This window comes from Podarcis melisellensis (assembly GCF_964234715.1).
Source record: "Podarcis melisellensis genome assembly, chromosome: 3".
Taxonomy (NCBI): domain Eukaryota; kingdom Metazoa; phylum Chordata; class Lepidosauria; order Squamata; family Lacertidae; genus Podarcis; species Podarcis melisellensis.
This window is the reverse complement of record NC_138530.1, coordinates 4,439,543-4,453,785: the sequence shown is the minus strand read 5'-3', so window position 1 is coordinate 4,453,785 and position 14,243 is coordinate 4,439,543. Positions and strand designations below refer to the sequence as shown.

The following is a 14,243-nucleotide window of genomic DNA, read 5'->3' as shown; positions in this document are numbered from 1 at the left end:
CAACCCCCTTGAAATGCAGGAACGACAGGTGGTTATCCAACCTCTGCTTAAAACCCTCCAATGAAGGAGAGTCCACTACTTTACGAGGGAGTCCACTCCACTGCTGAACAGCTCTTACCGTCAGAAAGTTCTTCCCGATGTTTAGTCGGAATCCCCTGTATTTTAACTTGAATCCATTGGTTCGGGTCCTACTACCCTCTGAGCAGCGGAAAGGAATCTGGGGCAGTGCTGGGTCATTCCCTCAGACAGGAGACCCCAATCTCCCCACCTCTTCACTCCCCAGCACTGAGAGGGTCCCAACTTCTGCCCAACAGGGAGAGAATCTCTCTCTCCAGGCGCCAGATTAATCTCACAACATCCCTGAGTCTAAGTCAAAGGCCCCTTGGAAGCTGGCCTACGCTGGACAAGGCAGCGCCGGGCAGAAGACAAGCGGTTGCTTACGTTTCAGTGGAGGGAGGAAAACAAAGAAACGAGAGGTGTTTTGGTCAGTAAAATCTACCAGAGAAAAGCGAGGCTGACACGTCACCAGAAAAAACGAGAATTGGGGGGAAAGGGGTGCAAGAAGTCAATGGGCTGAAGATTTGCACCCAAGAGGTGCTGAGTGACATGGGCCATGATCCCACCAGGAACGACTCCCGGGTAAATTCCGCCGACGTGACCAGGAAGCGGTAAAAGGCAGTGAACTCAGATACTCAGCACAGAGTCCTTCACCACGCTGGTGCTTGCCAGAGATTTCGGACCACGACTCTCCCATCGAGCTCCCGTGGCAGCGCTGATGGGAACCGTAGTCCCAAACATCTGGAAGGGACCAGCGTGGCCAAAGGACAGGAGCATCTCCAGAGCAACAGGTGAGGCTCCTTGTCCCCTGAGATGCCCTGGACTGATGATTCCCCAAGATGGGATGGTTGAACACAAGCTTTTACATATATATATTTTCAGTTTAGGCTAATCCAATGTTATATATATATATATTTAAAAAAGGGAAATTATCAAATACAAATATATCAATTTATTTACGAAAGAAAGTAAGAAACCCAAAGTGCTACACTGGATCCAAGATGAACAAAAAACGAAGGAAACACACCTCCATTTGTTTCTTCAGAAGTCGGTTCTTTTCCTACGTAGCCAGAGCGTTCTGACCCAACCAAAGGCATATCCCTGGGCAGCCTGCCTCTCCTGAACCCGACCTCACGGCCACCCAACCAAAGAGCGCAAAAGGAAGTAGAAACTAACCCGCGTCGTGCTAGGAGGTGTCAACGGCAACTGGACTCCAGCTGCTGAATACCTGGCTCAAAGCTAAATCCATTCTCCGGTTTACTTATGGCTTCCAATGATTATTTCACCTGCCCCGATTCAGGTTTCTAGCTCCTGAGAAACAGCAGGACGAAGAGAAAAGACACCAAAAAAATCTGCGCCCGGTTTTCTTTCGGGTCAATTGTGCGATTCTGCGGGGAACAGGCTACGGAAGAGGCACGCTCTCTGATGGGCTACCTGTGGCGCTCATAAGACTCGCCATCTGCGTTTCCGAAACGCTTTAGGGGGAACCAGCTAAAAGGCGATGGTCAAGCTTTCCTTGAGAGCGCTGCATTTTCTTGCGGGGAGGTGGGGTGCAGAGTAAGTGGTCGTAAGACTTTGGAGCCATTTCCCAAACTTCTGAGAGCTGGGGCCGAGTTTGGAAATGTAAGACCCATTTCCAGTGGCGTAGCGTGGGTTGTCAGCACCCGGGGCAAGGCAAGTAATTTGCGCCCCCTAACCCGTGGATTTGCGCCCCCTAACCCGTGGATTTGCGCCCTCTAACCCTAACCCCCAGATGTTGCGCCCGGTGCGGCCGGCCCCCCCTGCACCCCCCACGCTACGCCACTGCCCATTTCACCACAAAACGTTCACATTTAGAGACGGCTACCCCTCCTCGCGGAAGCCCAGCCCTGCCCACTCTGCCCGAGTCACTGTTCCAGCCCTGCACCCTCTGCGTGTGGGTCTTTGGCTAGATCTCTGTGGCCGGCAGCTCCATACGCGGCCCACTGCACATACACTGAAGACCCAACCACCACCATTACCTCCACCAAGAGAGACTTCCTTCTAAGCCACCCAATGATACTATGTTCTCTCTGGAAGACTGTGGTTGCCACACAGAGACACAGCGGGCACCCTCTTCTGCGGACGGAAGCTTACAAGAGACCCTCAGCTTCTTTCAAGGTCAGCTGGCATCTCACACATCCCAGTTTGCAAGAAAAGAAGGCCGAGTCGAATAGCAGAGGGACATCGCTGTTTCCCCACCTCCCTATCCCCTGCCAAATCCCACCACGCACCGGCCGCCAGCCCCAAAGCCACGCAAAATCCCGTTCCATGGAATCGTAGAACTGCGGAGTTGAAAGGGGACCCCCAGCGGCCATCTAGCCCAACCCCAGCGATGCAGCAACAACAGCTTCCCCCAGACTTGGGACGGGGAAAGCATCCACGGGGGACGTTGGGAGGGGACAATGCAAAGCCGCGCTGTGCCAGGAAGAACACTCGTGGAATGCTAGAGAGAGTGCAGCAGCAACAACAAAAACAGCAACAGAGGTTTTTCGCCTAGCTGTGAGACGGGGTTTGCATGGGGAGGGAGGTCACTCGGTTTGGTTGCTTATTGGACCGGGAAAGATAATACTGAGTTTATACGCGGAATCGGAGGGCATTGTGCCCTCTTCACAGGACAACGAGACCCTAAACGGCTAACTTGACATACAAGAGACTGCAAAGAGTTATACTGTTAAGAAGAACACATTTTGGAGACCGGGGGGGTGGGGGCTTGGGGGGCACGGGGTGGGGGGCTTGGGAGGGTCGGAAAAGGCTGCTAAGGTGCTACGGCTAAAAACTAAGTTTACTTTCTCGTTTCGGAGCCCCTCCCCCTCCGTCGCGTCATCAGTCGTCGTCCAGGGCCTCTGTTTTGATCTCGCTGGTTCCTTGCCGGGCCAACGCCAGGATGGTGTGGTTCACGGCCGCCATCTCCACGGCTAGTGAGATAGGGTCTTGGTGGTCGCTATGACTAGTGCTGTCATCCTGAGGAGGCGGAGGGGAAGGGAGGGAGGGAGGAAAGAGAGGGAGGGAGGGGAGGAGAAGGGGAGGAAAGCCCCATTAGCAAGCAAACCATCACTCGACAGGAGTTCAGAATCAAGTCTTTATGGTGCAACAGTCCAAGGGCAGCAAATGACTCTAATCATCTAGTGAGTCTTATTTCCAAAGATGGCAGGACATGCTGGTCAGGCACTGATGGGAGGGAGAAGAGGCGTGCAGAGATAACCACGTTTTCAGGGTTTTATTATTATTACATCTGAAGGCAGCCCTGTTCAGGGAAGTTTTTAATGTGTGACATTTTAATGTATTTTTGATCTTTGTTGGAAGCAGACTAGAGTGGCTGGGAAAGCCCAGACAGATGGGCAGGGTACAAATAATAAATTATTAAATTATTATTATTATTATTTCTGAGAAGAAGGTTCCTTTGTTCCCTTGCGCTACGTGCCCCTGGAGGGTCCCTTCCGAATCAAAGACAGAAAGGAAAGAGACTAGGCGGAAGGAGCAACCTGCCACTCTTTCGAGTCCTGCGGGGAATTATGGAGAGGCACGAAAACCACAAAGGGAAGTTTTGGGAAAGCTGGCCTCTCTCCTTCCCATCTCTCCCTGCCCAAATTCCGCAATCTTAAATTCCGCAAGCGGAACTCTGAAAATCTGCAAGCGGCACGGCAGTATGAAAACCAAAGCAAAGGGGAACACGTCCACTGTTTACGCAGGCAGAGATTAGGAATGTCTTTGGAGGTTTGCCATGGGATTTCAGTGCTATTTATCAGTTTAGCGGGACGCGGGTGGCGCTGTGGGTTAAACCACAGAGGCTAGGACTTGCCGATCAGAAGGTCAGCGGTTTGAATCCCCACGATGGGGTGAGCTCCCGTTGCTCAGTCCCTCCTCCTGCCAACCTGGCAGTTCAAAAGCACGTCAAAGTGCAAGTAGATAAATAGGTACCACTCTGGCGGGAAGGTAAACGGCGTTTCTGTGCACTGCTCTGGTTGGCCAGCAGCGGCTTAGTCATGCTGGCCACATGACCCGGAAGCTGTATGCTGGCTCCCTCGGCCAATAAAGCGAGATGAGCGCCGCAACCCCAGAGTCGGTTATGACTGGACCTAATGGTCAGGGGTCCCTTTACCTTTACCTATCAGTTTAGCAAGGCCAAGCTCACGGGCAACCAGAGAGGCCACCCTAGCTAGTGATGACTGCTGGGTCCAAATGCTTGACTCTTCAGGGCTCTTGGCGAGGGTCTTAGAAAAAAAAAAAGCGATTCTGCAAGACCTCTGAATTTGTACAATCTAAGACCCCGTCCATAATCTCAGTGGTAGAGACTGGTGCGCTTATCTGCACAAGCACACATACATTTCACATCTGGCCAAATATTTCAGGTTTTTTTAATTAAAAAAAAGAGAAGGAAGGAAGGAAGAAGTGTGCAAACAAGGCATTTTTAGAACTCTGCAGAGAGTAGAGGCTGTGCATTCCTGGAAGTGATGTAACACTTTTCTTTTTTAATTTCAGCCGCAGAAGACGGATATAGAAGCTTGTTTGTGGAAAGGGTGTTGACGTGCGTATGAATAAAATACATGCTTATGTGTTCGTCTCTCTCCCCCCCCCCCTCTCTGCGGGAATGCTTTGCCTTCTCTTTCAGTGTCCCAAGGATGGATGTTTTATCCATGTGTCGCTCAGAGCTCAAGACACACCTCAACACTGGCATCTGAGTACACTCGCAAATCAAGATAAAACATTACGCTTCAACCTGCTCTCAGGAAGAAAACGGGAGGGGGGCGGATAATACGGGAAGAAATGTATTTGGGGGGGGGATAGTGACATTGAGCACCTCTGAAAAATTAGTATTTCTGCAGCTTTGGGGCAAAATACAAGTCAAGGTGGCATTAAGATTGTAACTGAATCAAGAGAGAAGGGGGGGATGTTATTTCCTGATTAATTTGGATCATAAACCCAACCCAGCAGACTAGTTCAGTGGGAGGTAGGAACGCATGAGCTGTGTTTTTATTGTATACAGTGGTGCCTCGCAAGACGAAATTAATTCGTTCCGCAAGTTTTTTCTTCTTGCGAGTTTTTCGTCTTGCGAAGCACGGTTTCCCATAGGAATGCATTAAAAATCAATTAATGCGTTCCTATGGAGACCACTTGCCAGGCTGGCGGTGCGGGGAAGGCTTTTCTCCCCACCGCAAGCCTTCAGGACAGGTACGGGAACAGAGGGGAAGGCGCGCAGCGCTTCTCCTCTGTTCCCGGGGCTTGCGGTGGGAGGAGGGTTTTTCCTCCCCACCGCCAACATTCAGAACAGCATTCTGAATGTTGGCGGTGGAAAGGAAAACCCTCCTCCCACCGCAAGTCTTCAGGACAGCCTTCCGAAGCCTGGTGGGAGGAGGAGGTCTCTCCGCCCCACCGCCAGCCTTCGGAGGAGGTCCGAGGACAGGGGGGAAGACGCGCTGCGCTTCCCTGCTGTCCTGGAGATTTCCCTATGGGCTTTCGTCTTGCGAAGGAAGCCCATAGGGAAATTCATTTTGCGAAGCGCCTCCAAAACGGAAAACCCTTTCGTCTAGCGGGTTTTCCGTCTTGCGAGGTGTTCGTCTTGCGGGGCATGACTGTATATTCAGGGATCAAGTCCTCACTGAGGCCAGGAAGCTCCCTGTATGACTGAGGAAAGTCCTCAGCTCTTAGCCTAATTTAACTGGAATGCCTTGATGTGAGGGGGGAGAAAACTTAAATAATGCTACACACTGTGTGCTTAGTTCTTTGGACACAGCAGATAATAATAATAATAATAATAATAATAATAATAATAATAATAATAATACATTTTTATTTATACCCCGCCCTTCCTGGTTCAAAAACCGGGCTCAGGGCAGCTAGCAACAAATTTAAAACACTTAATTGTAAATTAAGTGGGGGGGAAAGGGTAGGACAAGACAAAATTTAAACCAATCCATGGGGAGCGCCAGTTTCTTTCCTCTATGAAGCTATCTCTGCAAGTCTCCCTGCTCTAAATGCTTCTGGCACTGCCTCTGCACTTTCTGATTCATGCCAGTTCTGTGTTTCTTTGTGTACATGGTGAAATGCCAATTGCTTAAACCACATAACTCAAGTACTGTTCTCGGGGGACAGAAGACCGGTAGGTGTAGAGGACTCCCTGGTCCTGAATGGGGCAACTGTGCCCCTGAAGGACCAGGTGCGCAGCCTGGGAGTCATTTTGGACATGCAGCTGTCCATGGAGGCGCAGGTCCATTCTGTGTCCAGGGCGGCTGTCTACCAGCTCCATCTGGTACACAGACTGAGACCCTACCTGCCCGCGGACTGTCTCGCCAGAGTGGTGCAGGCTCTAGTTATCTCCCGCTTGGACTACTGCAATGCGCTCTACGTGGGGCTACCTTTGAAGATGACCCGGAAACTACAACTAATCCAGAATGCGGCAGCTAGACTGGTGACTGGGAGCGGCCGCCGAGACCACATAACACCAGTCCTGAGAGATCTGCATTGGCTCCCAGTATGTTTCCGAGCACAATTCAAATTGTTAGTGCTGACCTTGAAAGCCCTAAACAGCCACAGCCCAATATACCTGATGGAGCGTCTCCACCCCCATCGTCCAGCCGGGACACTGAAATCTAGCGCTGAGGGCCTTCTGGCGGTTCCCTCCCTGTGAGAAGTGAGGTTACAGGGAACTGGGCAGAGGGCCTTCTCGGTGGTGGCGCCTGCCCTGTGGAACGCCCTCCCAACAGATGTCAAGGAAATAAACAACTATCTGACTTTTAGAAGACATCTGAAGGCAGCCTTCTTTCGGGAAGTTTTAAATGTTTGATGTTTTATGGTTTTTTAAAAATTATTATTAATATTCTGTTGGAGGCCGCCCAGAGTGGCTGGGAAAACCCAGCCAGATGGGCAGGGTATTAATAATAATAATAATAATAATAATAATAATAATAATAATTAATAATAATAATAATAATAATTTTGCCCAAGCTGCCCTCCAGCTGCTATGCACTACAATTCCATCAGCCCCAGACACCACAACAGAGAGGATTCTGTGGCCAATGGGAGTTCAGCTAGACTGGCTGGGGCTGATGGGAACTGTAGTCCAAGGTGTGCAGTCTGGAGTGTGCCAGGCTAGGAAAACTGATCTGAAGACAATCATATCCATGGGTTTATTTAAAAAACACAAAAATAACCTTAACAAAGAGGAGACGGAGCAGCTTCTGCTTTTTCCAAGGAAGTAATTTGTGGGGGTTTTTTCCACATCTGAGAAAGCAGTGAATGTCCATAGGTGCTGGAACATGCACATGCTGTGAGATTAAAATGTTCTGGCCTTTAACGTCCCTTTAACTAAGCAGGGCAAGATTCAATGCACTGTATTGGGTTCTTTTTATCTGCACAAAGACATTCTTTTCACCAAAAAAATACAGACGGAAAATTAAAATCGTCGCCTTCGTATTTGTAAAGAGCCTCAGTGGAAACCTGAAGCACTACCTAGTTATTCTTTCATTTCTGTGTCATTCCTCTTTCCCCAAACAGCAGCCCAGGGCAGCGCACAACTAAATCAAAACACCAGTTAAAAAATGATCCACAATGACAATAAGAAAACTAAAAACATAGCTGGAAAGTGGGACATGCATGGGATCATTTTGCTACTTTTTGATCGCCCTTCATACAAGATCCCCAGATGAGTTGGGGCGTGGAAAATCTGGACAGAATGTCGGGTATAACACACCCAAGAAAGCATTTTTTAACTACAGAGAAAGCTTCTTTTTTCAAGGAAAAAGAAGGCGCAAAGGTTCAGATTTTCACCTCCCTCAGCAAAGAAAGAAAGAATTTAGAAGAAAAACTATTCCCCCCCGTCCAGCAGTACTGTATATTCTTTTGCATTACTTCTTAAAACTTTTGAGTAACTTTTTCAACTAAAAGTGACCACGGTGAAATATGGCGCCTTCATTATTTGCCTTTACGCGCCAGGCAAGAACGTTCGTCTGCAACCAGGCATAGGGCTGAATAATACCCTATTCCCTTTTTAAATGTTTCTAGGGCTGGGGGACGGTATTTGTTCTTGTTTTTGCTTTGTTCTTGTTTTTATTATGCATTTTGTGTTTTTCCACCTTGTATTTTTATGTTGTGAACCGCCCTGAGATCTATGGGGGAATGGCAGTATAGAAATTTGATACAGTGGTGCCCCGCACGACGAACGCCTCGCAAGACGAAAAACCCGCTAGACGAAAGGGTTTTCCATTTTGGAGGCGCTTCGCAAAACGAATTTCCCTATGGGGTTGCTTCGCAAGCCGAAAAAAATCTTGCATCCCCCCGCGGGTTTTTTTCGCTTTTTTTGCCCTTTTCTTAAGCTGCTAAGCCGCTTATCAGCTGTTCCGCTGATAAGCCGCTTAACAGCTGATCGCTGGAAGCCGCTTGACAGCTGTCGCGCTAATCCGCTAAGCTGTCAATGGGCTTGCTTCACAAGACGAAAAAACCACTAGACGAAGAGAATCGCGGAACGGATTCTTTTCGTCTAGCGAGGCACCACTGTATCATCATCATCCAAGGCTTGAGAACCTCCATCCTGGTGCCTCTGGTGGGATTCTCCTAAAAAGGCGTCCGGAAGCCTTAAGTTAAAGGACCCCCATAGCAGAAAGCTTTCACTGCCTGGGTAGCTCAGTTGGTTCCAGCATGGTGCTGATAATGTCAAGGTTGCAGGTTTGATACCAGTCTGGGACAGCTGCAAATTCCTGGCTTGCAGGGGGTCAGGCAAGATGATCTTCAAGGTTCCTTTCCAACCCTACAATTGGTGGCCGGTTTATACAGCGGTGGGAAGGGGGCTACTAGGCAACCTGAAAATATGACCATTGGCTTGCCTAGTTGCAAGAGTTTGCCTTGATGATCTTTCCTGGTAACAACAAGGTAAAGAGACAAAGAGAAAGATGGTGCAAAGGAAATCAAAAGGTCCGCCTCCTTTATTTTTCTTCTTGCTCACCCTTAGGAAGCTGCCTTAATACATGTGGAGGACTCTCTGGTCCTGAATGGGGTAACTGTGGCCCTGAAGGACCAGGTGCGCAGCCTGGGAGTCATTTTGGACTCACAGCTGTCCATGGAGGCGCAAGTCAATTCTGCGTCCAGGGCAGCTGTCTACCAGATCCATCTGGTACGCAGGATGAGACCCTCCCTGCCTGCAGACTGTCTCGCCAGAGTGGTGCATGCTCTAGTTAACTCTCGCTTGAACTACTGCAATGTGCTCTACATAGGGCTACCTCTGAAGGTGACCCGGAAACTACAACTAATCCAGAATGTGGCAGCTAGACTGGTGACTAGGAGCAGCTGCCAATACCATATAATACTGGTCCTGAAAGACCTACACTGGCTCCCAGTACGTTTCCGAGCACAATTCAAAGTGTTGGTGTTGACCTTGAAAGCCCTAAACGGCCTTGGCACAGTAAACCTGCAGGAGCGTCTCCAGCCCCATCGTTCAGCCCAGACACTGAGGTCCAGCTCTGAGGGCCTTCTGGCGGTTCCCTCATTGTGAGAAGCAAAGCTACAGGGAACTAGGCAGAGGGCCTTCTCGGTAGTGGCGCCTGCCCTGTGGAACACCTTCCCACCAGATGTCAAAGAGAAAAACAACTACCAGACTTTTGGAAGACATCTGAAGGAAGCCCTGCTTAGGGAAGCTTTTAATGTTTAATAGACTATTGCATTTTAATATTTTGTTGGAAGCTGCCCAGAGTGGCTGGGGAAACTCAGCCAGATGGGCGGGGTACAAATAATAAATTATTATTATTATTATTATTATTATTATTATTATTATTGCAAAGCCCTGGGCAGCTCGCAGTAAGCTCAGCGAGGAATTATCAACTTAAATACGTGTGTGGCAAAGCAATCTGCTGGCCTCTTCACCAAAGCTGACCACAGTTCCCAATGCTCACAGCCACAGTCACAGACTGAAGGCCCAGGGTCACTGAATCATGACGTTATAGTTTTACAGACCACCTAATCCCACAGTTGGAGAAAAGCCTTGCATAAAAGTGGACCCCACAAAAAGCTCCACCAGGACAGACTGCCGAGGAAGAGGGAACTGGCGATGCTCTGCATTTGCCTGGTGAAAGAAGTAGTGCATCGCGGGAGCCTCGTGCGCTGAGAATCCCGAAGTCGTTCCTCGGCACAGGGCAGAGGAAGACGGAAGGGGTTGCAATTATGCATGGGGGCGAAGGAGCAGCTGACTCCTGGCCCCTCTACGCTTTCGGGAATGTGTGCGGAGAAGGGCGACCGAGACCGACCGTGGGTGCGGACACCAAGCCTGATGAGGAGTGGCGGAAGGCATTGGGGATATTAAACCCGGAGGAGAGTGAGAGGAGAAATGTGGGCATCTTCAAAGATCCGAAGGCCCATGGAAGAGGGAACAAGCTGGTTTCCCCCTCCTCCGGAGGGGATTCGAACCAATGGCTTCAAGAAAGGAGATTCCGACAAAACATTAGGAGGAACTTTCTGTCGGTAAGAGCTGTTTGACGGTGCAACGGTCTCCCTCGGGAGATTGTGGACTCTCCATCCTTGGAGGTTTTTAAGCAGAGGTTGGTTGGCCAACTGTCAGAGATGCTTTGGTTGAGATTCCTGCATTTTAAGGCGGTTGGACTAGATGGCCCTTGGGGTCCCTTCCACCTCTACAATTCTATGATTCTTTAGCCATGGACTGAATAGCCTTTGGTCACCCCACAGAACATCATGAGAAGGTGGACTGGGAGGGGTTCCCTTATTGCGCATCGAGCTTCCATACTACTAAGTCGTGATCAATGCATTCATTCCTGGGGGAGAGGAGCATGCATGGATCTCTTTGCATTCCTTGCACTGGGGGAGGGGAAAAGGGGAGGGAGAAACAACTTTGTATATTTTTGTGCTATAAGCAGGGCTGTGTGTTCCACACCTAATGTGCCGTTCGAAAGCCTAGGCGCTCAGAAACGCACCTTGAGAATTATGCAAATACCTGTGCCTTGACCCAGGATTGCATCCTGACGGATTTTGTTCCCAGGTTTTGCGCCGTCAGAGGAATTTGTAATTCGTTGGCAAGGAGCAGAGGGGGGGAGGGAGGGGGAGGAGAGGCCAGGACTATGCAGCCAATGGAATTAGAGGGCAGGGGGATGGCTGCCTGGTTGATGGAAAACAAAGAGAGCGGCCGTCACTCTGTCAAATCAAACGGGTGGCGCCCGTCCTTCCCTCCATGGGCTGTTCGGAGAAAAAACAACATGCGACCATGCGCAGAACCCTCTGGTTTCTGAAACTTTACTGAATGCTGTTTTCAGGCTTCTCCCTCCCACAGACTAGGAACGACGAGCACTGGCAATATTGGTTGCCTTTTTCCACTTTTTTAAAAAATAAATAAAAAATATAACAATAACACAAGGGTGGATTTCGTAGGATACACACAGCTCTGGTTACACGGGCACACGGGAGCAAACAAGACCACAGGGTTACGATGCGTGGCGGTGCAGAATTTGGGAGTCTCAAATCATGCCCTTGTATTTTATTTTATTTTTTTGCAAACGGAGCGTTAACTTGCTTGTTTTGAGCAGATCCTCCTGTCTTCTTCTAACTTCTCTGCTTCTCTGCCTCCCTCTGAACATCGGCCCTCCTCCTCCCCATTGCGCACTTGCCAAGTGTCCTGTTGTGTGACAATAAATCCATGTGGGTGAAGGCTGGTCCAGCGAGAGGGCTTTCCCCGCCTTCCCCCCGTTGCGCGACAGAGCACAAAAAAGCTGGGAGGGTTAATCCAGGAAGCGGAGGAGGGAAGCCAGGCCCACCCCCCCACCGCCACCTTCCCACCCCCACCCCAAATGAGGATCGGCGGCCATCGGTGGCAGAGACGCGCCACTGGGGGTTGGGAGCCACCTGGCTCGCCTCGGATACTTACCTGCTCCGAATAGTCATTCCCGTCTATGTCATCACTGTTGGAGTGGCCTCCGGGACTTTGAACATCTATGCCATGACTCTCCAGGATTGCTGCTTCTTCGAAAAAAGCAAATGGATCCCTAAATTATCTGCTGCAAGGGTTACCGGCAAGGGTGAAGATGAAGAATGGGGACCCCACACACACACACAAACCGGGCACGTTGTTTCTTGTAAGAACCACAAATAAGACAACCAGAGCTGTGTGTACCCCACGCTAAAAAAATAAATAAATGAGGAGTTAAAAGTTCCTGCAACCAAGACGACCCAGATTCGGCAAAACAAGAAACTGGACAAGCTTGCCTGGTTTGCAGGTTTGTCATGCGCATCTCCATAGTGTTTTATTCTGCATTTTTAAATTTTATTTCGCTGTTGCGCAAAATTACTACTGGTAATCTTATGCAGCCACTTCTCCGACTCCTGAGATTTCGGCAGGCGCTATCTTTTCAGTCATAAGGGCTAGCGACTTGCCTTTTGAACAAGAGCAGCAGTTCTCAGGAAGCCAAATAATGCGTCCAGTTTCACACTTTTTTGCTACATGGTTGTGGAAGTGCAATGCACACACACACAAAATCCCTACCTAACAGGCTTCAAACCTAAAAGGCCCTTTTGTCAAGAAGGGTGGAAAACTAGGCTTGATTGGTAAAAAGCAACATTCATACATTCCCTCCCTCCCTCCCTCTCTTTCCTTATGCTTGCGAATGTTCCCGGATTTATTTATTACTACTGTGGCTTGATGGTTCTTACAACACAGGCACACCATGTGAGGGGTCCCATTTTCATCTTCATTTCAATACAGTCATATCTCTGGTTGAAGCAGCTTTGGGTTGAGCATTTTCGGGTTGCGCTCCCCGGCGACCCGGAAGTAACGGAACGCATTACTTCCGGGTTTCACCGCATGAGCAGACGCTCAAAATGACGTCACACGCATGCGCGGAAGCAGCGAATCGCGACCCACGCAGACGCGTGTTGCGTTCGCTTCAGGATGTGAACGGGGCTCTAGAACGGATCCCGTTCGCATCCAGAGGTACCACTGTACGGCACAAGCCCCTCTTAATGCGTGTTGTTAGGCTGTTCAGGAAGGGCGGGTTGATGGGGTTGAAGAACACCAATTTTCCCAAAAACGCAGAAGCAGTTCTCAGCTGGGGACTTTGCTCAGATCATGGCCACCTTGCCATCTTAAAAAAACAAAACAAAACAAAATAGGAGACCCAAACATATCTGCCTTTCCTAACAGAGGTGGCTCTCCAACTCTGGGTGCCCCCTCCGTTGCAAAAAAGGAAGACTTCTATGTGGTTTTCTATTTACTTCCTTCCTTAGGTGAAAGCTTGTATAGCCCAGAAGCAGATCATCTGGTCTTATAAGGCAGCTCCTTCCTTTCCTTCCTCCCTCCCTCCTCCGCCATGAAGAGGACCAAAAGTCCAGAGAGATTTCTACATCGGGGGGGGGGGCTACTGAGACCACGCACTGCAGGGGCTTGGATGCTGCAGCAGCCCCGAGGGCCGGGGTTGGACTGGATGTCCTCTGGGGTTCCCTCAAACCCTTTCTGACCAAGCCAAGGCACCAGGATATATTCACCGAGGAAAAGCTTGCGTTACAGAAGGGAAACTTTGCACGGCAAGGACTATTCCATGGAATTCATTCATTTTGGAGCAATCTCAAGCAAATGCAAACTGATTTCTGGAATTAGCTGCACAAACACAGTTGGAACAGCCCTCGTTCACTGGCTTACCGTGAACGAATGGGCCAATGAGAATGAGCGAAATGTGAATGAGCTCTCCAGAGTGGAAGTTGCGGCTGCTTCACGCCTCTTCCCTGAGCACTTTGCTTCTGTGCCACATGAAACCATGGTTTGGAGCAGCACTTAGTTTCTGTGCCACATGAAACCATGGTTTGGAGCAGCACTTTGCTTCTGTGCCACATGAAACCATGGTTTGGAGCAGCACTTTGCTTGTGTGCCACATGAAACCATGGTTTGGAGCAGCACTTTGCTTCTGTGCCACATGAAACCATGGTTTGGAGCAGCACTTTGCTTGTGTGCCACATGAAACCATGGTTTGGAGAAGAGCTAAACTATGAACCCGGGTCTGGGCAGCACATTAAGGCAAACCTGAGCTTGGTGAAGTGCGTCAGCAACACCACCTGCACATTTGTCCTGTCACGCTAAGCCATGGTTTGGCTTAAGAGTTACTGAGCCAGCGTGCATTTTATACGAACGGCCGTTGTGCTTAAGAGCTTCTCTTTTGAGCACGTCGTTTTAAAAACAGATGGTGCGA

At 49.6% G+C, this 14,243-nt stretch overlaps 1 protein-coding gene across 7 annotated transcripts in view; it reads right to left on the bottom strand.

Moving 5' to 3' along the window:
• Positions 1-2,502: 2,502 nt before the first annotated feature.
• Positions 2,503-14,243, bottom strand: part of HMBOX1 (homeobox containing 1) — a 110,408-nt gene continuing 98,667 nt past the window's right edge. For 2 of the 7 annotated variants that reach the window (XM_081904207.1, XM_081904206.1), the window contains exons 9-11: positions 11,933-12,027; positions 11,582-11,683; positions 2,503-3,039 (exon numbers count right to left, since the gene is read on the bottom strand). In XM_081904207.1, coding sequence (XP_081760333.1) covers positions 2,902-3,039; positions 11,582-11,683; positions 11,933-12,027 — 335 coding nt within the window. In that variant the 3' untranslated portion in view covers positions 2,503-2,901. The remainder of the gene's footprint in view (positions 3,040-11,581; positions 11,684-11,932; positions 12,028-14,243) is intronic. The other 5 variants (XM_081904208.1, XM_081904209.1, XM_081904210.1 and 2 more) reach the window with 5 other exon arrangements.